This window comes from Clarias gariepinus, chromosome 15, assembly GCF_024256425.1.
Source record: "Clarias gariepinus isolate MV-2021 ecotype Netherlands chromosome 15, CGAR_prim_01v2, whole genome shotgun sequence".
Lineage (NCBI taxonomy): Eukaryota > Metazoa > Chordata > Actinopteri > Siluriformes > Clariidae > Clarias > Clarias gariepinus.
The window spans coordinates 3995778-4020349 of NC_071114.1; the positions used below are offsets into that span (position 1 = coordinate 3995778).

The following is a 24572-nucleotide window of genomic DNA, read 5'->3' on the forward strand; positions in this document are numbered from 1 at the left end:
CTCGAGCCTGCAGTAAACACTTCCGGGTGACGAGATCACGCAGAGACGATCAGTTACGCGAGTGACCGGCAGGGGGCAGGCTCGTTCACGTCCATGAGAAAGGCGAAATCTGATTGGCTGTGACGTTTCATGCTGCGCTGTAACCATGGCAACCGCACTCACCATGGTTTATACTTTCCTTTTCAGTTAAAAGTACAGTTTATCTCTGTTATGCTACATGTTTTGGACAGGTCTAACATCGTATTTCTGAAGCTGATAATTCTGTCCACTGTTTTATCTCTTAAATACATTATTTGTTGCTATTGCTTTAATCAACCAGGTGCTATTGAATATCTGACTTTTGCTTTTTTTAAACTCTGTAAATGTGTAAATAACAATAAGTGAGTTATTCACACCCATAACTAAATTACCTGCTAAGGTTGCATCTTTTCCCCTAGAACTGGTTTAATATAAATCATTATATATGATTTATATAAAATCATAATAATAGGATATATATATATATATATATATATATATATATATATATATATATATATATATATATTTAAAAATGAATGTGTTATTTAATTATGTGAGGTATGAGCTACTCTCAAACAATCAATCACTTTATAGCAATAAAATTGTAAAATGTGTTGACAACATTTTTAATATTAAGCGACTGTTTGAGTGGACAATCTTTGCCCCTAAATGTCCTGTATTGCAGACTTAGATTGCAGCAGGACAGGTGCACTATGTGGATTGTTAGTTCTTTTTTAAAACTAAAATTAGCACTGTTAATGTGTGTGTGTGTGTGTGTGTGTGTGTGTGTGTGTGTGTGTGTGTGTGTGATTTCCAGTTTGTCATATTTATAAATTGACTCTGAATTATCTCAGTTCCAGTTCAGAATATCTGTAATATTTTACTAGTTATAATATAATATAATATAATATAATATAATATAGATTTAAGATTCAATAATTTAAGATCAATAACCAAAAGTATGCAGTTTCTCTCTGGGATTAAAAAAGTTCTTTGAATCTTGATTCTAGTGTATCTGTAACTGAGGGGACTCAGACATTGCGACACTTTGTTCTGATTGGTCACCTCACTGGTGATGTCATTGTTACGTCACTTTCAGGGAAACGACACAAGCCTCGGAGGCTGTACTTGGCCCCGCCCCTTCCGGTGTACGCAGACTCAGAGTCTCACACACAAACACACAGAGAGGACCGGCGGAGTTTATCAGGGAGCTCGGGTTCGTCTGTTAGTGTTCACTGGTGTAAGAGACTGAGGTGAGTGTGTGTGTCAGTGAGAGAGAGAGAGAGAGAGAGAGAGAGAGTGTGTGTGTGTGTGTGTGTGTGTGTGTGTGTGTGTGTGTGTGTGTGTGTGTGTGTGTGTGTGTTTTAAGTCCTGTCCCTCAGAGTGCGGCGTAGCTGCAGTGCTAAGCTAAGAGTCAAACTTGCAGAAAGTTCTAGAAAGACTCACCTTCATTTAATAACACGGCTGTGTGCGTGCGTGCGTGCGTTACAACACGCGCGCAGAGACTCCACAAACTGCTCTCATTACCGTTGGTTTTTATCAGTGTTTAGCTAACTGTCACAGAGCTGAGGCTTACACACACACACACACACACACACACACCCATAGAGGGAGTGAGAGTGAGTATTGTTTCTGTGGTGTTTGTGTTTCTGTGGTGTGTGTCTGTGTGTATGGGGTGTGTGTGTCTGTGTGTATGGGGTGTGTGTGTCTGTGTGTGTATGGGGTGTGTGTGTCTGTGTGTGTATGGGGTGTGTGTGTCTGTGTGTGTATGGGGTGTGCGTGTCTGTGTGTGTATGGGGTGTGTGTGTCTGTGTGTGTATGGGGTGTGCGTGTCTGTGTGTGTATGGGGTGTGTGTTTTCAAGGTGGTAACAAAAAGTTCAGAGAAGTTTTGTAACACACCACTAAGTGTCAGTACTGTACAAGGAGGCTCACACAGTCACAGTGAGCACCGACTTTCATTAGTCAGTGCATCAAAAGTCATCACCCCGGTGTTTTGAGCGACACACACACTGAAGAAAATCACTGGAAGATGACGAGAGATCAGGAAGACCTGCAACAAACTCAACCCCCAGAAATGTTGAAACCATTCTGCGAATAGTGCGTGATGATCGTCGGAGAACAATCCACATCATCGCTGCTGTCGGTCCCCCTCACGTATGATTTGAACATGTGTTGAGTTCGTCCCCAGAGCCGGTGTACGAGTACGGCCCCGAGACGAAGCAACGGCCTTCACATTGGAAGAGCCCATCATCTTCATGACTGAAAACATCGAGGCAGGTCCACAGCTCAACCGAGTGTGTGATCATTCTTCAACAATGGCGGCATTGTACATCGAAAATCTGTGCCAAGGCGCCAATTGAATAGTATTGTCAGGTTGCCGAGACATCAGAGCGAGGGTGTTTGATGAAGAATTTATAAACAGAGTTAATCTTGAAATATTTTTAAAACATTTTTGTGTGTGTGTGTACTGAGGGAGACTCACTTCAGTAGACAAACTGATTGATTTGTTACACCTGACTCTCTCTCTCTCTCTCTCTCTCTCTCTCACACACACATATGTTTAAACTAAACAGTTAATAAAAGCTGTGTCCTGTTTTTACTTCATGATAGGGTTCTAATAAAACGTGCTTTATGTCAATAACTGTATTACTAATTTGTTAATAAGAGCAGGTCAGTGTTAATTATTAATGACTATGGTGTCATACAGTGTTATTTCATTAATGTTATTATTATTATTATTAATAATAAGAGCAGGTCAGTGTTAATTATTAACAGCTATGATGTGGTATGGTGTGATTATTTCCTGTTGTTTGTACCAGATGGAGATTGAGGACGGGGTGGTGCTGACCCAGGACTCTGTAGAGAAGAGGCCAAAGCGAGCGACCCTGTTAGACAGCGGGGAGGATTTTGAGATCCTAGAAGAGGATGATGATGGGGTAGAGGATGATCTCCCTCCTTTAGAGGATGCAGGAGGTGGAAAGACAGAAAGTGCTGAGATGACTGCAGCGGTGAGCGAGGTGCCGGAGGAGGGTCAGTCCCCTCCCCAGGAGGAGTGGCTGGATGTGTTAGGTATCCCGGGTTTATATCAGTGTTGTGTGCGGGTTTTTTTTGTTTGTCTTTTTCGTCCCCAGTAATAAAATGCATAATCTAATTAAAATGTGTTACCTAGGAAACGGGCAGCTGAGGAAGAAAGTTTTAGAAGCTGGGTCTGGTCCTGACAGTAAACCTCAGAGGGGCCAGAACGTCACCATCAACCTTAGGACCGCTCTGAGCGACGGCACCGCGGTGTCCGAAGAAAACAACCTAATCTTCACTCTTGGTGATGGTGATGTCATACAGGTAACTGCTTCTGGAGTCAGGACTCATGTTGGGACTCATTTATCTTTGTTTTGTTTATTACACAAACTTGGCTCTGCCTTCACTACACACACATACACACTCATAAGCGCATGCTAAAATGTACAGCGCCATCTGTTAAATTCTGAGATAAACTAAAGATTTTTATTTCAAGGTCGAGTTAACTTTTTTTTATTTTATGATATAAGGGCGTTTTCCATTTACATTTTAAATTAGCATGTCTCCTCTTCCTGAGGGCTGATTATGATGAAACAAAGCCTACGTGTTGCCTCATCAGAGCCTCAAGCCTGTGCAAACCCTGTTAAAATTAGTTTTTATGTGACGCACGTACAAACAAACAAAATACCATCTTGATGTGCTTTATTACTCTATTACTCATCTAACGTTCTTCCATAAAGATAATTTGCAAATATCTTCAATGTACATACACGCCACCTTTACAATGTTTATTATGTAAAGTTATACTTCAGCCATCAGTCAAATTTGGGTTCTTCTCAGTACTTAGTAGACTGACCCCGCCTTATCTTGTTCCTTATGGGCAATGACCTCTTAGTCAGTAATATTTGTGGGTTTCCGTGCTGCAACTGCTTTTTTTTTTTTTTTTTCCTTCAAAATTTTATATTGGATTTAAGTCAGGTGACTGAAATGGCCTCTCCAGGACCCCCCAGGTAACCAAGTCTTGGTGGACTTTAAAGTATGCTTGGGGTCATTATCCTGTTGGACAGATGACCCCAAGGTCGTAATGGTGTGAGGTACTTTGCTGGTGACTTGGTCACACCTAACCAGCACGACAAAAACAGCAATCGACACGCAAATCCCATCTGTTTTACACTTAGTGGGAGCGTCATTTATTATCCAACAGGACAACGACCCCAAACACACCTGTAGGTTAAGTTAGAGATATATATGTCCAACAATCCGGTTGAGATGGGATGGGATGTTGGAAGAGAAGGCGTGGCTCACGGTCTCTGCTCTAATTTATCCCAAAGGTGTTCTATCTGGTTTGGGGCCTAACTATCGAATATTTTATAATCAAGTATTCTACCAAAAATTGTATTGATTAATCGAGTAATCGGATAAAATGTACTTTTGCTTAATTAGATAGCAATGTAAAATATATAAGAGAAACAAAAATTAATTGGTTTTCTTTTTAGAAAAATCAATTTTTTTTTTTTTTTTTTGATGCAGTTCAATTCAATTTTAGCACTTTTAACAATTGGCATTGTCCCAAAGCAGCTTTACACAATCAAAATAATTTTTTAAGGTGGTATGGAATTTTAATGTGTATGAATTAAAATGGTCAGATAGTCCCTGGTGAACAAGCCGAGGGCGACAGTGGCAAGGAGAAACTCCCTGAGATGGTAGTAGGATAAAACCTTAAGAGGAACCAGACTCAACAGTAAACCCATCCTCATTTTGGTGAAACAGAGAGCAGGAATTGATCTGCATTCATACTGTGTGTTAGGTGGCAGGCAGTTCAGCATAACAGTTAATGTTAATTGATGTTAATATGGAGTCCAGTTAGTTATTGGAAACTCAGGTAGACTTGTAGGATTTCCAGTCCTGAACTATCGAACAGTCAAGTCCTCAGAGAAACAGCTGCCAACACCAGTCGAGGCCAGAACCGTCTTCTAGGTAGGGAGAACCATCCCCAGACACGAGACGCATCCCAAAGAGACACACGGGGCATCCATGTGATGAGATCTCCAACCAGATGCGGGGCACCAGGATGGGTCAGACAGCGGATCACTGGCAGCTCAGGAACATCATGTGTAGCTCGACAGAGAGAGAGCAGAGGAGAGAGAGAGAGCAGAGGAGAGAGAGAGAGCAGAGGAGAGAGAGAGAGCAGAGGAGAGAGAGAGAGCAGAGGAGAGAGAGAGCAGAGGAGAGAGAGAGAGAGAGCAGAGGAGAAGAGATAACAGTTAGGTCTGGTCACAGTCATATAATGTATAATATAAATGTATATTTACTGTAGAATGCAAGCAGAGACTCCGGCAGGACTAACTATGACAGCATAACTAAAAGGGAGAACCAGAAGGAAACACAGACATAAGGGGGAACTGAGATGTAAAGCAACCAATCACCTCACTGTCAACAAACCTGAGTGATCAATGAGAGTGAGAAAGACAGCATCCAAACATACCAGTTCACCATAATACTCTACGTCCATGAGTCCCTTAGATCTGCACCTTTACTCAAAGCTAATCTATTTATAAAAATGCTTGATTTGAATAAATAGGTTTTTAGCCTGGACTTAAACACTGAGACTGTGTCTGAGTCCCGAATACTAATTGGAAGACTATTTTATAATTTTGGGGCTTTGTAAGAAAAAGCTCTGCCCCCAGCTGTAGTTTTCATAATAGGCGGTACTGATAAGCAGCCTGCATCCTTTGATCAAAGTAGGCGTGGCGGATCGTAAGACACTAGCAGTTCGCTCAGATACTGCGGCGCGAGACCATTTAATGCTTTATATGTCAAAAGTAGTATTTCAAAATCAATGCGAAATTTCACAGGGAGCCAATGCAGTGAAGTTAAGATGGGGGGGGTTGTGCTCGTATCTTCTGGTTCTAGTGAGGACTCTCGCTGCTGCAGTCTGGACTAGCTGAAGCTTGTTTATGCACCTAGTTGAACAACTAGACAGTAAGGCATTACAATGGTCCAACCTAGAGGTGATAAAAGCATGAGCTAGTTTTTCTGCATCGTTTAGCGACAATATATTTCTTATCTTGGCAATATTTCTGAGGTGAAAGAATGCTATCCTGGTAATATTATCTACATAAGCTTCAAATGAAAGGCTGGAATCTATAATCACATCAAGGTCTTTTACTGTTACACTTGATGGAACAGAAAGGCCATCTAAAGTTACGGTGTGATCTAGAATCTTACTTCTAGCTGTATGCGGTCCTATGACTAGAACTGGATCTGGATTAAGCAAAAGGAAGTTTATTAGCATCCAATTTCTTATGTCCTGCACACATTGCTCAACTTTAGTAAGCTGGTTTATCTCATATCTCTCCAGGGTTCAGTTTTAGGCCCACTGCGTTTTTCCCTATACAAGCTTCCTCTGGGCAACATAATCCGTAAGCCTGGTATTAGTTTTCACTGTTATGCTGACGATACACAGTTATATGTCTCAGCAAAACCTGATGAGATAAACCAGCTTACTAAAGTTGAGCAATACGCTTTGACCAGTATGATCGTTATACCAGGGAGCGAGTTCCTTGTCTTTAATAATTTTTCTTTTAACTGGAGCTACATTATCTAAGGTATAACGGAACGTCGACTCTAAATATTCAGTCGCCTGATCGAGTTTTGTGGAGTCAGACGGTGATCTAATTAAAGTTGGGAACTCTGGGAGATTATTGATAAAACTCTGTGTGGTAGTTGATGTAAAGGTACGTTTAGTACGGTACCGTGGCGCTGTGCATACATTATTACTGTGACACACTTGAATTGAGACAAGATAGTGATCTGATAACTTCAGACAATGCACTTGTAAATAAATTTCTTATACTTAATCCGAAGAAAATTATTAAATCTAAAGTGTGACCTGCTTTATGAGTGGGTCCTACTACACACTGATTTAATCCTACTGAGTCCAGTATGGACATAAATTCTTTACGCACAGGGTCTTCTGGATTCTCAAAATTAATATTAAAATCTCCAGCAATTAACACATTGTCTACAGAAACGACTAAGTTTGAGAGGAAATCTGCAAATTCACTAAGAAATTCAGAGTACGGCCCTGTGTGAGCTGACTTAATATTTGTAGCTACACTTGTTATGTTACTATAGAGAACTTCAAATGAATCAAATTGGTGTCTGTGTTTTTGTATAATAGTCAAATTATCATTGTGAATAACTGCGACGCCTCCTCCTCTACCAGTTAACCGAGGCTGGTGTATGTAGCTATATTCAGGAGGACTAGCTTCATTTAGAGCCACATACTCGTCCTGTTTAATCCAGGTTTCTGTTAAACAGAGTATATCAAATTCCTGATCCGTGATAATTTTATTAACTATAACTGCTTTAGATGCGAGAGATCTAATATTTAACAGTCCTAGCTTCAGATCAGAGGTGCCGGCTGCGCATTCAGTGTGATACAGCATTTTTATAAAAAATAAACATTGTCATTATTCACAATACAAGGAATACCTTATATATCTGTCTCACCTATGCAGTTTAACTTACAGTGAGATGCGGTGTTATCGGCGTTCCGCAAAATTCTGGAAGGTCAGCAAGCTTCCTCGAAGCCGGCAAAAAAGTTAAAAATGTTAATTTTTTTTAGAAAATGTAAAAAAAATTCCCGCACGGAAAGATGGATACGTAATCGCAGCACCAAAACTTGCAGTGAATTAAGATGAACCGTACTTCCGGCCACCGCGCGATACCGCGTAGGTGAGATGGGGGTATTAAAGTTGACTGAGATGAATTAAGGGCATTACAGTGCCATACATTCTTATTTTAAAGCTATTTCTCAGATGCAAAAACTAAAAAAAAAAGGTATTTCAATTGACTTTAGGGATAAAAAAAAAAAAAAACTAAGGCACACATTGAAATAAATAATTATACAAAAACACTAAGGTGTGCAACTAATCTTTCAGGCCTAAAAGTTTTAAAATCTACAGCTCAGGCATAACATTTTACTGAGAATTTCTGCCATTTTCTCTTCCTGGTTTCTTCTTCTCTTGGCTCACTGTGGATAAAGTAAGTGCTTTTTCTTTGTTGGTGTTTACTGGCAGCTTGCATCTGGAAGCGCACTTTGTCAAAAGCGCACTGTCAACAAATAATTCCGCAAAAAAATAACGCAAGCTTTTAAAATTAATTAAAAGAAGCTTTGAGGCAGAAGATTTTGCCTCGATCATTTTTTGTAATTGACTTACTCGAGGAATTGTTTCAGCTCTAATCTGGTTGAGGCCAAGACTGAGTGCAGGCCAGTCAAGTTCTTCCACACCAAACTCTCTCATCCATGTCTTTATGGACTTTGCTTTGTGCACTGGTGCGCAGTCGTGTTGAAACTGGTGTGGGGTTGTTTTTCAGGAGTTGGCATCCACTCCTTAGTTCCAGTGAAATGAACTCTTAATGTTTCGGTGTACAAAGACATTTTGGACAATTTTATGGCTTTGTGGAAACAGTTTGGGAAACGGCCCCTTCCTGTTCCAACATTGACTGTGCTACGAACAAACGAGCTTCTAAAGGAAACGGTCAAACATTTCAATAAACACACTTCTAAACCTTTTGGAAATCCAATCAGAAGAGTTGAAGCTGTTATAGCAGCAAAGAGCCAACATCATATAAAACCCTGTGGATTAAGAATTGGATGTTACTCAAGTCGATGTGTGTGTGTGTATGTATATATGTAAACGTGTGTGTGTGTTTGTTTTTGTTTTTCCCCAGGCGTTGGATCTCACTGTGCAGTTGATGGAGATGGGTGAAACGGCTCTGATTGAAGCGAGTGCCAAATACGCATACGGCGCACAGGGGAGGTGAGAGTGTTGACTGACGCCATCAGTCCGGTGATTTACACAGACGTGTGAACCTTCACACACTTTGTGTAGGAGCTCCACATGCACACTCCTGCTTAGTGCTCGAATATACGCTGTAATAATCTTCAACTAAGGGTTTAAAGATGGTCGACTAATTACTACAAATTAAACAGACATACAGTGAAGTGTGTGTAATGTAAAGCTTGAAAATAGTTTTGTTGTTAATAATACTTATTAAGCGCAGACTCACTGAGGCCCTGTACTGTATGTAACACTGTGAGATTAAACATAGATAACTGCACTCAAGTTTTGTGTGAAAGGACTCGTCTATCTAAATACCAATCTACCCCACGAGCTCTCAGCCTGCCACGCCCGCTCGTTTCTCATCGTCAGGATCGACAGATCAGGATTGTGTCTAAGTAAAATGCGTCATATCTTGGTGAACTATTTAATTCATTGTAGTAAGGAGGTTAAGGTTGTGGCCTGATAGTAAGTGATGAGTTTTACTCGATGTGGGAACCTGAATTCGATTTTGATGAGTTATCACTAAGCAAGACATCCTGAGGTCATAAAACAGGGTGAGTTTTTTATGGGAAAACTATTTTATTTTTTATGTTGATCAGTTTTCAAGCGATGAAATTGTTCCACACACAAAAATACATGACGCGCACCAGTATAACTAGACTAGACACTTTACTGGCATAAACAGAAGGAGTCCAAAGACAAGATGTTCATAACTATACTGGAATTATTATGTAACTGCTTTCTTCAACAGTGAAACTGTTCAACTGCACTTGATCGAGCTGCACTTTAGTATAATGTCTATCTGTGTTAGTTTGTTATTTGCTGATTCTGTTTACACTGGTAGTTAATAATAAAAAAAAAAAGTTGCTGCCAAAAACTGCTCAGACATTTGACCAGATTAATTTTGAGCTGCTGGAAAAAAATTAACTTCACAATACAGTAAATTGTCCACTGGAGAGCGCTATTCACAAAAAATAGGATGTCTCATGTAAAGTAAAATGTTTATGTTCTGATTCTTTGGAAGAAGCAATTAAATGAACTCTTGAGACCTTTCAATACAGGTGCACGCACACACACACACAGAGACACACACAAAGTATAAATAATTAGCACAACATTTAAAGCATTCTTTTGCATAATAGTCCTAGCATCCTGGCAGAACACTGGTGTGAAACTACTTTGGAGGTTTGTTTTTTTTCTCTGTTTTTTATAACTTATTAAAAATATATATATACGTTACCGCTAAAAAAAAATTAGGGTCACTAGAAATTTTATTGTTTTGCAAGAAAATACGCACAATGAAAGAGGTGCAAAAAGGTCTGAAAAGAAAATATGGCCAAAGAACAAGACATGCTGACATTATCAGAGTTAGAAATAACGATTTTGAGGAAAATGATGAATGTGTTGTTTAAACACAAAATGCCTTCATCAAAACAAAAACGCTTTTTTCAGCTGGTGGATCACAGACATTCTAGCTGTCAATTTCTCCAGATAATCTGATGAGATTTCACCCCGTTCTTCCTGGAGCGTCTCCCACATGATGGATTGGCCTGATGGACTCCTCCTCCGGTCCATATGGACATTCTGCTCCTACTGTAATTGTTTGTGTAATGGAAGAAATTGTTCGTGAATTGCATGAAAATGTAAAATTTGCAAGTGATCCCAAACTTAACGGTAGTGTAAATGTAAAGATTTTGGATTCCAGCATCTAACACGGGGTCTCGACTTATCGTTACGGATGTAGTCACAACTCTCACTGTGCTCATATACAGACCTGGTGAAAGTTATGAAGTCAGTGACCCAGATCTCCTTTACATCTCTATGTGGTATCCGTCTCACACAGGTGTTCCTCAGTGTGTTCCTCAGTGGAACTTCAGGTGGAGTAGCTTAGCACTGCTTGTGCATGGTCCTGTCTTCACCTCCTGAGATGATGACTTGTTTGCTTATTTGGGTTCTTTTGGATCGAGACTTGCAGCTCAGAGATGTGCGTGTGTGTGCTCTCATAAGCATCTCTAAAGTTTACGTTTCCCATGTTTGTCTTTTGATTTTTAACAGTTCGACTCCCGTCGTTCCCCCGGATGCCAATTTGATCTTGGAGGTGCGTCTCCTGTCGGCTGTCGATGCTCCTGACCTGGAGCTCCTGCCTCCCTCCGAGAGGATCGCTCTGGCCAGCAAGAAACGAGAGCAGGGCAACTTTCACTACCAGCGCAGTGATTACGCCTCTGCCGTTAACTCGTACGGGATCGCCCTGCAGATAACTGAAGCAAGCTCGAAAGGTAAAAAAGACGCGGTGAGAACTGTAGGGAAAGAGGAAGTGCTGGGTGTTTATCATGTGTTTGTGTCAGAGAGTGGTACTGTTTCTGCTGATAGTTTTGTGGATTGTTGGTTTGTTTATTTATTTATTTATTTGGCGTATGCAAAGCTTACGAAAAGCTTCAGAAGTATTTGTGAGCAAAACCTATTGCATGACACACATCAAATTATGTATAATTTGTACAGCTTGCATGGATTTTCCTCTTTGATAAAATTATTATACACACCAGAGTTTTAAAAACAGAGATAATGTAAAAGGGGTGGGGCTTCTGTATCGTTAGTCTCGTTACAGATCCACAGGCAAGGACGAGTTTAATTACACTGATTTTATTTTTTTGTTTTGGTCTTTTTTTTTTTTTTTTTTTTTTTTAAACCTGTATAAGTAGCCTGTATAAAGTCCGATGTGTTTGGGGCGTTTCCTTAGGGTGTCGTGAAGCTTAAGTTACAACCAAAATCAAAATACACAAGTTTTACACACAGAGCAGATAATAGACGAGCAGGAGCCCAGGACATGGCAGATCAGTCCCACAATGCACTGTGGTGATGAAATAAGATCAGCAGGATCTGAAATATTCACAGTAGTCCATCTGGGGGTCAGGAACCATGACATGGGCATTGAGTGTGTTTACAGTGTGTGGTTTTAAAGCCTGGATCTAAATGAAAATGAAGGAAACTGCATTTAAAGCTTCCAGTTTGATGAATGTTAACTGTTTACAAATCAAGTCCAAGACCTGTTCACTAACCACTGACCCTACATTTCCTGTACCTGTACTAAGACATTGTGGTGTGTGTGTGTGTGTGTGTGTCATTCCGCTTGTTCATGTTTGCAACGCTGTAATCTACACTCTAGTCCATGTCACACACTCACTGCTCATCATGAACAGAATGTTTGATATGAAAGGTCGTCAGATCAAATTCAAAAGTAAGAAGACGCATTTCACCAGAACATGAACTCTTTTTGTTTATAGCTCATTTGTAAAGACAGTATTTCACTCTCAGTTGTGAGGTTTATACTGATTATCAGCGTGAAACTTATTATGAATATTTCATTATAACTGTAACTCCTGCTTGTGCAATGTTGTTTAATATATGACATAACAGATTTATACTGTATTATACAGTGACAATTCCCAGTCAAAGCCCGAACCTCAGCCACTGGATTCAGTACCGGTCCAAAGCCCAGATAAAAAAAAGAGAGAGTTGTGTCAGGAAGGGCGTCTGGTGTAACAACCTGTGCCAAGGTGTTGTGCGGAGCTCACTCATTTCTTTAAGAGATCAAAAATATTGGAACAGACGGATGTTTTCAGGTTGGCCCTGTTATACTAATTATTTTAAATTCGGTGACTGTCTACTATAGGTTTCCTCCCTGGATTTCAACAGTAAAGCAACAGTAAAGCATTCAGAGCGTACAACTACAACAATTTTGGAAGTTATCACAATCCACTGTTCGGAGAAGACGTCAAGCACAGAAATACAGACTCCATGGTACATAGGGCTGTGCAAAAATATCGATACATCTAACTATCGCGATAATTTCTTTTACGATAGTGTATCGATAGTCAAACCTCAAGTATCGATCCAAGTTGTGCCAAAAAAACTCCTCCTCTGCTCCAATAGATCAACAAAACACTAAGCAGTACGGTATCAGAACAAGTAAGTAAGCAAGACATGAGTGAGCATGGCGGAAAATATAAAAACGCCTCCAGCTTTTAGGGCTGACGTGTGGCTGCACTTCGGTTTCAATACGATACCTGGGAGTACACATACTAATACAAACTATTGCAATATATCACAATATGTATTGTATCGCAATATATCGTGATTTATCGTATCGTGACCCATGTATCGTGATGCGTATCGTATCGTGAGGCCCTTGCCAATACACAGCCCTAATGGTACATGATGCGAACCTTTGATCATTAAAGACGATACAAAGTAATACGGAACAGATACAGAGATAAAACACCAGAGTTCTGGAAATGAGATTAACTTCGAACCTCGAAGTGTGGAGGATCGTAGAGATCCTACCTGTACAAGGACATCGGTCGAGCACGGTGAAGACAGTGTCATGGCTAGGACGCGCATGGCTGTTTCTGGAACATTCTCACTAATCTTTATAGATGATGGAGCAGCAGAATGAACTCAGACACATTCTGTCTTACAACTTCCAGAGAAATGTGTTCAGTCTAACTGGGAGGACAGGTTTTCCCCTACAGTAGTATATCATTAAATCTAAAAAACTTTATTTATCCCCATAGGCCAATGCAGAGTAGTTTTTTTAAAGGGATCAGTGCAAATACAAATTACAATAAAATAATATAAATAAATGCAACTGTTGGACTGATGTTAAACGGAATTAGTCCATTAGTCCAAGCTATATTGATTAAATATCTGTATAAAATATCTGGAAAAGTAAACATTGTATAAAAATATATCTGTAAATAAATATAAACTGTGAAAATGGGTGGGTACTGCTCAATAGGCGCAACAAAAAGAGAGATAGAAGAAGAAGGTGAATTAGATGGATGTATAGACCCCCTGTGATGCCTACATAACAGGTCCCTCTTTTTTTCTCCAGAAGTTTTTTAATGTCTCTCCACTGTAATACCAAATAACACCACAAGGTGGCACATCCTTTTGTTGTATAGACCTGAGCCGAATGTGTGGATCTACACGAGTAGTTTTGCTCTGATCATCACCCTAACTGAACTTATCGACCCTCAGCGTGCGATCGCTGTATACAGCAGTTCATGTATTATTAATGAATAGTGTTGTGTAGAAGTGGCATAAAGCTACAGTGTGGAATTCCCCATCCAGACATGTTATTCAGCTTCCTAACATAGTTCCGGTTCAACATAGTAAAGTTGGATGGACTAACTGCACTGAATAACCAGATTTTGCCATTAATGGATTTTTCCTTCCCTGATGGTACTGGACAAGATGATGATGATGATTCCCACACTCAACAGCCTCAGGTTGTGAAAGAGTGGTTCAAGGAGCATAAGGCATCATTTTCAAACATGGATTGTCCCCCACAGAGTCCAGACCTTCAAGAATCTTTGGGACCTGCTGGAGAAGACTTTGGCGCGGCCCGACTCTCACATCATCGGTACAAGATCCTGAAGAGAAATTAGAGCGACTCTGGACTAAAGTAAATGTTTGGTAATATTGCAGAAGCTCATCGAAATGATCAAGGCGAAAGGCGGTCCAATAAAACCTTAGTGTGTGTAACTGTTTTTTTGTTTTTTTTGGCCGGACAGTGTAATATTACGTGCTGCTTAAATTCTAATTATTAAATTAAGCTCTTGGTTTCTCCAAATCAGCACTCTGTATTACACTCATGGAAATGGAAATTACCAAAAGTCTTATGCAAGAAATAAATAACCACCATAAAAACCCCTAAACATCCTCGTGCCACCATGTCTGAGACATTTTTCTAGGGGAAACACTGAAAGAACTTCATCATGCAGCCAAAACACACTGCAACACAACGAAGGACTTCATCAGAGAAGTGGAAGGTGTTGGACAGGCCAAGGCAGCCACCAGACCGTAACCCAATTTAGCAGCAATTTCACCACCTGGTGAGGAGACTGGGAAATAAATAAAAAAAACACACACACAACTGAATGAAGCTGTGGTACAAGTCTGGAAAAGCATCGAAAAATCTAATCCAATAACCTTTAGCATTTAAGCATAATTTTGGCAAAGATATTAAACCCATGCACCTTAAATGTACGTCCACCAGAAGCAGAACATTGTAATGAATTGTTTAGAACTCGGTATACTTTAATGATCATGTGATCTAAGGAATGCTATGGCTTTGCAATAGATATGCTAACTGTATTGTCTCATAAACAGTCATGTTCAAAAAGTTAAAAACAATTTTAAAAAAATCATCTGACCGTAGCGGATCTCAAGTTCAAGTAGGCTTTGTCATTACAACCATATACTGTACAGTTAGTACACAGTGAAACGAAACAACGTACCTCCAGGACCAAGGTGCTACATGCAACATAAATTTACAACATAAATTAACAGAAACACTAAACTAGCTAACCAAGAGGCCTAGTTAGCTGGCTAGCAGAGACAGGACAGAAAGACCTAACATAAACGTAAAGTGCACGTGCAAATGTACAAACAAGAGCAACAACAACAAAGTGACAGTGTGCAACCACGACATAACAGAACATAAAATATGGTGTTGAGGTAGTGGGTAAACATAAACATTCCTTAACACAGCGGCAAGAATTGAGGAATTATTGGGCAAGTACAACCTCAGACAAACAAATGTTCAACATAGTAAAGTTGGATGGACTAACTGCACTGAATGACCAGATTTTTCCATTAATGGATTTTTCCTTCCCTGATGGTACTGGACAAGATGATGATGATGATGATGATGATTCCCGCACTCAACAGCCTCAGGTTGTGAAAGAGTGGTTCAAGGAGCATGAGGCATCATTTTCAAACATGGATTGTCCCCCACAGAGTCCAGACCTTCAAGAATCTTTGGGACCTGCTGGAGAAGACTTTAGCGCGGCCTGACTCTCACATCATCGGTACAAGATCCTGAAGAGAAATTAGAGTGACTCTGGACTAAAGTTAATGTTTGGTAATATTGCAGAAGCTCATCGAAATGATCAAGGCGAAAGGCGTGGTATTTTTTTAGAGTGTTATTGTTTATTTATTATTGTGGAGGAATTTTGGTCCATTCTCCTTCACATCATCACTTCAGTTCATGGAGGTTTTTGAACATTCTCTTATGCACAGCTCTCTTAAGGTCCCACCACAGCATTTCAGTCGTTGAGGTCTGGACTTTGACTAGGTCATTCCACAACCTTTATTCTTGTATTATTCAGCCTTTCTGGTGTAGGTGTACTGGTGTGATTCTGATCATTGTATGACCCGATTGTGACCGAGCTTGACGGCGTGTATGAGGTGCTTTCTGTTGAAATGCTATTTGGTTTTCCCCAAACATGACACTACTTTTTTTGACATTTTTTGCATTACTATGTTTTAATGATTAAATCGAGGCTTAGAGATTGTGCGATTGCACAGGTGTTGTTGTTTTTTTTTTTTGGCTTAGATTTAGTTAAACAAATGATGGCATGGTGAAATAAGTTGTATAGCTGCGTTCCCTTCCGAAGTGCACTGCACAGTGTGCTCCCTACTTCCTGCTCCGTTTGTAGTAAATGTGGGTGAAGGGGACTTCTCTTGACAAAACACCATTCGGATCACCCTCACTTCCTCTGTACGTTACTATGGTAACATAAGCACCCCGAAAACCTGTTCCTGCTACACTATGTACATATAAATATTGAATATTTATTTAAAAAAACTGATACCATTATAAAACATAATATTAAAATGTGTATAACTTGTAAATAAATTATTGATTATTGTTATTAATAATAATAACAATAAAAATATTCAAATAAAAATCTCTGTACATCTTAATTCAATAATAATAATTATTATTATTTTCTACATTATAATAGCAACATTATAATAATAATAATAATTATTATTATTATTATTGAATAAAGATGTACAGAGATTTTTATTTTAATAATTTTTTACAGATTGGATTTCTTGATTAAATTAAAATGTTAATTATTAGGTCCTTTTTAGTATGATGTCGTCCTCTATAATAATGTTAATAAATATATTAATCCTTTTTCAAGCTTTTTTTTTTTTTTTTTGCTCCAGTGAGACACAATGACTTATGGGAAATTTTTAATTCCCTTTTCCGGTGAAGTGAAAACCTGTTGTTCACTCGTTTCCTACACCATCTACATTTCCCTTTGAATGGAACATTTTTGCACTTAAGTCACACTTAACATTGCGGTTAACATTTGCTAAATACTGAGAACTGCTAAGATCAAGTGTGTGTTTACACAAAAATCATAGAATTTAAAGGGTGAGTACTAACGTTGAACACCAAATCACAGTAACGGAGTATATGATGGTTGTCATGTCGTTTGTCGTTCCAGTGGACATCAGCTCTCAGGAAGAAGAGGATCTTTTAGACATAAAGGTGAAATGCCTGAACAACATGGCTGCCGCTCAGCTCAAGCTGGACCACTATGAAGCCGCCCTGCGCGCCTGTGTCTCTGTTTTAGCTTACCAGCCTGACAATGTCAAGGCTTTGTTTCGTCAGGGCAAGGTACACTCTACTCTCAGTTATGTTTTATTTATCTTTACACGCTCATAATATCCTGAAGATCCAGATTGTTAAAGACGCTGAGAATATAAAGTATAAAACACATCTGGGGAAAGTTTTTGTGATGAATGAATTCACTCAGTAACGATTTGTTTTTCTTTGCTTTGTATCTCCAGGTACTGGCGCTGCAGGGAGAGTTCACCGATGCAATCCGAAGTCTGAAACGAGCTTTAAAGTTGGATCCAAGTAACAAGGTAACGCCGAAGCCATAAAACGAGTAGAACCTGATGCACAGGGACAAGTCTACTCTTAAATATACACCCAGGAACAGGAACTCGACCGGTTTAAAAGAAGAGCTATTCCAGACATTTAACCTTACCAGAACCGTGTCAGAGTGCTAAAGAGGAATCCCAGATAGGAACAGGTTCCTTATGAGAAACATGAAATATTGGTGCTTATAATTTAACGTGGGGGGACAAAGAGCGACTGATTTACTTTAACCACCAGAAGGTAGTGCTGTGGTCTTCCACACCGACCCGGGGGAAGGGTTTGGAGCAGCGAGAGACACACAGTCACGTCGCCTCCTACGGTCCGATTTCTCTCTAAATATAGCAGGATCCCTTGCCCTACTCCTCTTACACAGGCAGAGAAAGGGATGTGCAGTACCCTGCGCCATCACGTGCTCCTCAACCCTACCTGTCTCTGTGTGTTTGTGTGTTTTTTTTTTTCTTTTCTTTTTTTTCTTTCCCTATTTCGTCTCATGTCTGACCCAGTCACGGGTTATTAAATCCGGTTCTCGCTAATATTTATACGGATCGTTTTTTCACACCGTGCTCTTTAGGTCGCGTTTGAGTGCTGTCGAGTTTATTCTGTTTAACTATTAAACTATTGAGCGGCGAATAGGTAAAGGGAAGCAAATACAAAAAAAGTAAAACGTGAAATTTTACATATTTGTTTTATTACCCATACAGTGAAGGTCTGGTAATATCGAGCGCAAAATTTTGAAAGGCCACGTAGCACCTTAGAAACCTTACACTAGACGTGAGGCTCATGTTAATGGATGTAGCAGCTGTAGAGGACAGACGGAACATTCTCTACTTTTACTCTCAGGAACGTCTGAAAACACAAAACAAACAAGCTTGGTGTTAATGTAACGTCAGCGCCATATATATGAGGAGATGACATCGTCTTAAGTGTTACTGTACTTCCTGTGTGTTTATTGATCGTACACATTTCAAGCGGCTGCACTAGCTGCTATTTATTGGCAGTGCTGCAGATATCCTGACAGGGTATGAGATGTTCTGAATAGCTGGTGTGTCAGGGTGTGTGTGTGTGAGTGTGAGAGAGCTGCAGATATATCAGCTGCCTTTTCGCCCCCACACAAAAAGAGAGAAACACACACATGTACGCACGCGCACACACACACTTATTTTTTGACTTTCTCCTATACAGACCATCCACGCTGAGCTGTCGAAGCTGGTGAAGAAACACTCTGAACAGAAGGGTGCTGAGCAGGCCATGTACAAGAAGATGCTTGGAAACCCATCTGACATCAACACTGTACAGAAACCCCAGGCCAAGTCCTCGTGGGTGTGTATAGCGTCATCTGCACCCATAAATCATAATATCAGCAGGGCTTAGGTTTCAGTTCAGCAGGCGAGGAAGCTCAGTGTGTTTCATGGATGCCAGGGTCGTGTCGTTTATCTCACTTTATATGGGAAGTAGGATATGAGGTGCTTATGTAAAACAGCTTTTTGATGTGTGTGTTTGTGTAAGTTTGTTTTAACATTATATTTTCGGTGGCCACAATTCGGTTGACCAGTGTTCCTGTTTGCCAGGAAAATGTTGAAAAATTATTATATTATATACACCAAAAAATCATTTTACAGGTAACGCATTAAATTCATCTAAATCAATTAACATTTATTTATGTAACACCTCTCAGCAACCTAAGTTAAGCCAAAGTGCTTAACAGCATAAAAAAATGACCATAAATTGGCAATAAAATTGCAATAAAGAAACACATTAAATATTTTTTTTTAAAAACACAAGAAATGAAAAATATCAACGGTCATTCTGAATAAGTCTTAAGTTTTGCTCTAAACTTAAAAATGACAAAAAATAATAAGATAGCAATAAAAAATGCAAAACAAAATAAACCATATCGGATTTTTTTTTAATACATGAAATTATGTACAAAACAAAATATATATTTTAAAAACATGAAATTATAAACAAAATAAAACAAAATGTTTTTTTAAAACACATAAAATTATATACCAAACAAAATATATATATTTTTTTAAACACATAGACATAATACACACATACAAAATAAAACAAAAAATGTTTTTTTTTAAATACATGAAATTATATACAAAATAAAACATAAAATATATTTTTTAAACACATGAAATTATTTACAAAACAAAATATATATTTTTTAAAAACATAAAATTATATACAATATAAAACATAAAATATATTATTTTAAAACACATGAAATTATAAATCAAAAGCCATTCTGAATAAGTGCGTCTTGGGTTTTCCTCTGAATAGAGGCAGCTCAGTGATGTAGTTCAGGTGGAATAATGTTCCAGGGTTTAGGACCAGCCACTGTAAGAGAGTGATCAGCCCACAGTTTGTACCTTGACCAGGGGACCACCAGTAGGTTTTAGTCAGCAGAACGTAAAACTCCACTTTGTTGGGTAGAAATTGAAATAAATGAGCAATTCTTAACCAAAAGGATCTATAGGCTGCTTGACTTGTAACAATGACAGAGTTTTTTGGTGCCATACTGTACATCAGGACTACGGTTCAGAAGGTCCCAGGTTCAAACCCCACAACCACCAATCATTTGCCACTGTTGAGCCCCTGGGCAAAGCCCTTAACCCCTTAGATGTATAATGAGATTAAAGATAAAGGCGTATTTAATATACAGTACTGGAATGAATAGATGAACAATATCACCTTGTTGTCGTCTGTAAGTTTATTTCTCCTGAAAGAAACTTGCATACGCTCTATTAGTGTGTTGATTTACCACCACGGTGTGTGTGATGTAAGTGTTGGAAGTGTGTGTGTGAAACGCTGTAGACAGTGTTCATATCGTGCTGGCATAATACAGGACCAGTTCAGATGGATTTTCACAGTTCAACACTTTAACATTTCTCACAAGTAGGCATCAGGTGGTGTAAGATCGGGGGAATGGGACGGGGAGGAATTTTTTTTTTTTTTTTTAACTTATCAGCAGCAGTGAGTCTTTCGGATGGAAAATTTTTAAAAATAACTGGGTTTAAGTCGATTTATGTTCAAATATACTACACACACTCAAGAGTTCTTTTGTTCTTGCTGTTCAGTGAAAACCTTTGGGTTTGAGGTGCGAAGATAAATCCCACCTCCCATCAGGCTCCTCTTCAGGAGGTGAAAATGTAAGAAAGGTTGAGTCAATGATCTCCTTTTGTACATGCAGGAGTGCGATGAGAAATCTCATAGTGGGGACTTTTGGTGAGAAAAGGGTCACTCTCTCCTGGACGGCATAGATCTTTTGGATTCACTTCTCATTCTTGCCAGAATCGCTCTGTATGAGATTTCTCATTGGGCTACTGTGTGTATGAAAGTGGCTTAAAACCCTCAAATCTTCCTCCCTGATGGAGTCTTTGGCACGACATGTGCTTTGGCTCGATTTCTTGCTGTATGAAGAAGTTCCTCCCGATGTCGATCGGATGCGTTTCTCTGTAAATTGCCAGTGAGAATGTTTCTGTAGAGTTTATTGCGCTCCTCTATCATGAGCTCCATCCAAGTGCTTGTCCTACAGATTGATTTATTTTATTTCTTTTTTTTTTCCTTTCCCCCTCAGGCTTAAAATGCAGTGATTTCCTCCTGTAGACAGCTCTCTGGTCGTTATGTTGGTCTGTCTATTTTAACTACAAATACAATCTCAGGGCTCAAACCAAGAACAGAGCTATTAATTATTTTTAACTAATTATCTAACAGAGAACATCTGGGTTAGAAGAAACACCTGTCAGTCACATTTTTTAATCATTGAAAAATGGGCGGGTTTAAACAGAACAGTTAAATGTTCTACGTTGTTTGTTGTATCTATATGTAAATATCAGAGAATTGAGAATCTGTTGTTTTTTGGCCAGTGATTAAGTGTTAAAGTGAGTTTTAAAGCTTAGATTTCTTATCGCTGAGGAAGACAAGAAGGATTCTGATGTATCTCTAAATTTACAGGATTTTTATGAACGCTATAGATGCTCTCTAGATCAACAAAACTGTTTTTTTGGTTACTTTGTTTTTGCATTGTTGTTTCTACTTGATCTAGATAGAAAAATGCAAAAAAAAAAACATTATAAACCTTATAAACCTAATGATTTTTCTTCTTGTCTTTGTTTCCCACAGAGTATAAGCTGGAAGTGGTTGTTTGGTGCGACTGCCGTGGCTATCGGAGGCGTCGCCCTGTCCGTGGTCATTGCTGCTAGAAATTAAGCATGATCAGGATGCTAGCATTAACTTAATTTTAGGTACAAAATTTGTCCATTTCTATTACTTTCTGTTTCTGTCTCAGAGTATAACTTTATAGTTTATTATAAAAGCTTCTCTAAATGCATGAACGGTGATTCTGAGAAAATGGTCATGTACAAAGTTATAAATTATTGCGTGTGTAAACTTGCCATGTTATTTTCCCCTTGTAGACATAAGCTCGATATCTATCTCCTGGTCATGCTCTCTAGTCTCCTCAGTATGCTCTCTAAGTCCAGGCTCCTCTTTGGCCTCCTAAGGGACGTTATGTTTCCTAATCAGCAGGATTGTTTCTGATGTAGCCTGTGTTTATGCTGCTAGCTTGTATTCCTACAGTACATGGTTCAGTTCTAAGCAGTGGCTTGGCCAAGGATACAGAACAAACATTAGCTTGATTTAGTTAATTCTTTTGTGGTTAACACACCAGTCCACTGACTAGTTTATGGCCTGCTTTGCAGTTCGGAAGGTGTACATCACCTTTAAACTCTCTGACCAAACACTGTAAGGATTTTACTCACAAAAAATGACCAAATCAATTGGTTTAGACTTTATTGATTTCGATTTATTTTATATCTAAAAATGTAAATGGTATTTATTTTAAATAATTCATTTTTGTCTAATTTTTCTGATGTAACGATGATATAAATTTTTTTCTTTTTTTTTTCCTTTTGTTATTGAAAGCGATAACATTCCTGATGACACTTTGTTGAAATAAACTTTTGCACATTCAGTTCATACGCCTGTGATGTTCAATGGGTAGGCGTGGCTAATTAGTGTCTGATTATAAACGTTTACGTTCTCGTAGAAGGGACGTTCTATAATTAATTTTCCTCCTTAATTTTACTGTATGAACACCTTAAACCAAAAAAAAAACTCAATGTGCATCCTGGAAACACGACATTGGACATTGACTGATTAAAAAAAAAAATAATAATAAATCTGCTTATGCGAAGACCTGCCGGTGTGTGTGTCGACGAGGGAGGCTCCACAGATCGATCTGTACATTTGGGGTTTCAGATGTTATGTCAGGAAGAACCAAATTTCTCATTCATTTAAAAATGTTTACATTTGACGGCTACTGGAATCTGGGAATGAAATTAGAAAAAATGTAGAACTCACAAAATGCTCATAATATTATTATTTTATTATTATCATGTCACAGAAGCAACTGAATACAACCATAAAAACGTGTGATCATGTGAATCTATACTATTACTTTGTCTATGTTTTGGTTGGATAAAAAGAAAAAGCTCAGTTCATCATACTGCTTAAGCTGTGCTGCAAAAAAGGAAATGTCACTCTGTACTGCATAATCCTGACCTATATGTAAATAAACATAAATATAATAATGTGAAAAATGTCTAAAATGCTCTGGGTTACTGAGCATACTAAAATGTGTTTTAGTCCACCCCATGACTGTTTCCGCTCCTCACGTGTTCCAATAAGACTGTAAATAGTCCTCCCTTATTGTAACTCATGAGGAATAACTAGATCTGGCAGTGAAGCTCTCTGGACATAAGCCTGCAGAGTGAATCAAAACTGCACCTCCTAGTTTACAAGATGAGGTCCAGGGATCTCCAAGGGTCTGTGACGGATATCCATCAGGTTTGTAAGTGCATGGGGTCTCAAACTTTTACATCCTGGTTACAGATTTATGTCAGGACTCCGAACGGACGTTGTACATTTTCTAAACATTTTGGTTTCTCCTGAATAATTTCTGTGACACTTGCAAATCCATGTTCAATAAATGTCTTGGCATAATTTTAATGATTTCATCCTTTGTTTTTTTTCTGTTGCACGACTTGGTTCGGAGTCAGTGTTGGTGAGGAGCTCGCAGATGTCAATGGATGGAGGAAGCGGTCCATTGTTATTGTTGAGCTATTACATTAATGCAGCATAACAGGATATCAATATGGAGTCGAATTACACATACATTCTCTTAATTTAAATGTCGGATGAGAACTCCTGGAGCTTTTAAATTAGTCGCTCACACTTAACTAGTTTTATAGAGAGCAGTATCTGTAATATTAATCTGTTGTGACTCTTTTGAGAACCCTGGCGACAGGTCCGATTAGTTACAGACAGGCTCGTTTTTGACTTATTGAGTTTTGGATTAACCCAGTTTAAAATAAATATAATAAACTGACATTCTCTGCTGTAACTAAAATCCAACTCGCGCACTTCCTGCCTTTTCTCCACAGAATCCACTTTGAGAACCACAGCATAAGTGAATTCCTTTTCTTTTTTTTAAATCCCATAACAGTGGGTGGGGCTCAATATCACCTAGTATCCATGTTGTTGTGATTATCATAACCCTGGTCATTCACTGCTTTACAGCCTTAAGGGTTTAATCCTGAATTTAATCCTCAGCTTAGGCTAATGTCTTTTATGTTTTTGTTTGTTTTGATGTTTCATGTTCTTACTGCATTAATGTGAATTTCCTCCTGGTTCTCTGGTTTGCCAGTAAAAGGACTGGCAGAGATAAATTGCGCTTGTCTTTGAATGACTGTATGAGTGTGTGTTATATCCTGGTCGCGTCCTGCATCACGTTTAGCAATCAAGAACAAGCACCAGGTCCGCTAAAGCCCTGACGAGCACTAAGTGTGAATTTTTAAAGTAAACTTTGTCTCTAAAACTCAAATATATGTTATAATACGTTTTAAATTTATATTGAACTTCGAGCCTC

At 38.9% G+C, this 24572-nt stretch overlaps 1 protein-coding gene across 1 annotated transcript; it reads left to right on the plus strand.

Moving 5' to 3' along the window:
- The first annotated feature begins 1162 nt into the window (after positions 1-1162).
- Positions 1163-23653, plus strand: fkbp8 (FKBP prolyl isomerase 8). The gene is made up of 9 exons (XM_053513746.1): positions 1163-1274; positions 2842-3091; positions 3192-3361; positions 8777-8865; positions 10945-11165; positions 17196-17368; positions 17542-17619; positions 18818-18955; positions 21767-23653. The coding sequence occupies exons 2-9, from the start codon at positions 2842-2844 to the stop codon at positions 21851-21853; spliced, it is 1206 nt and encodes a 401-aa protein (XP_053369721.1). The 5' UTR covers positions 1163-1274; the 3' UTR covers positions 21854-23653.
- The last annotated feature ends 919 nt before the right edge of the window (positions 23654-24572 follow it).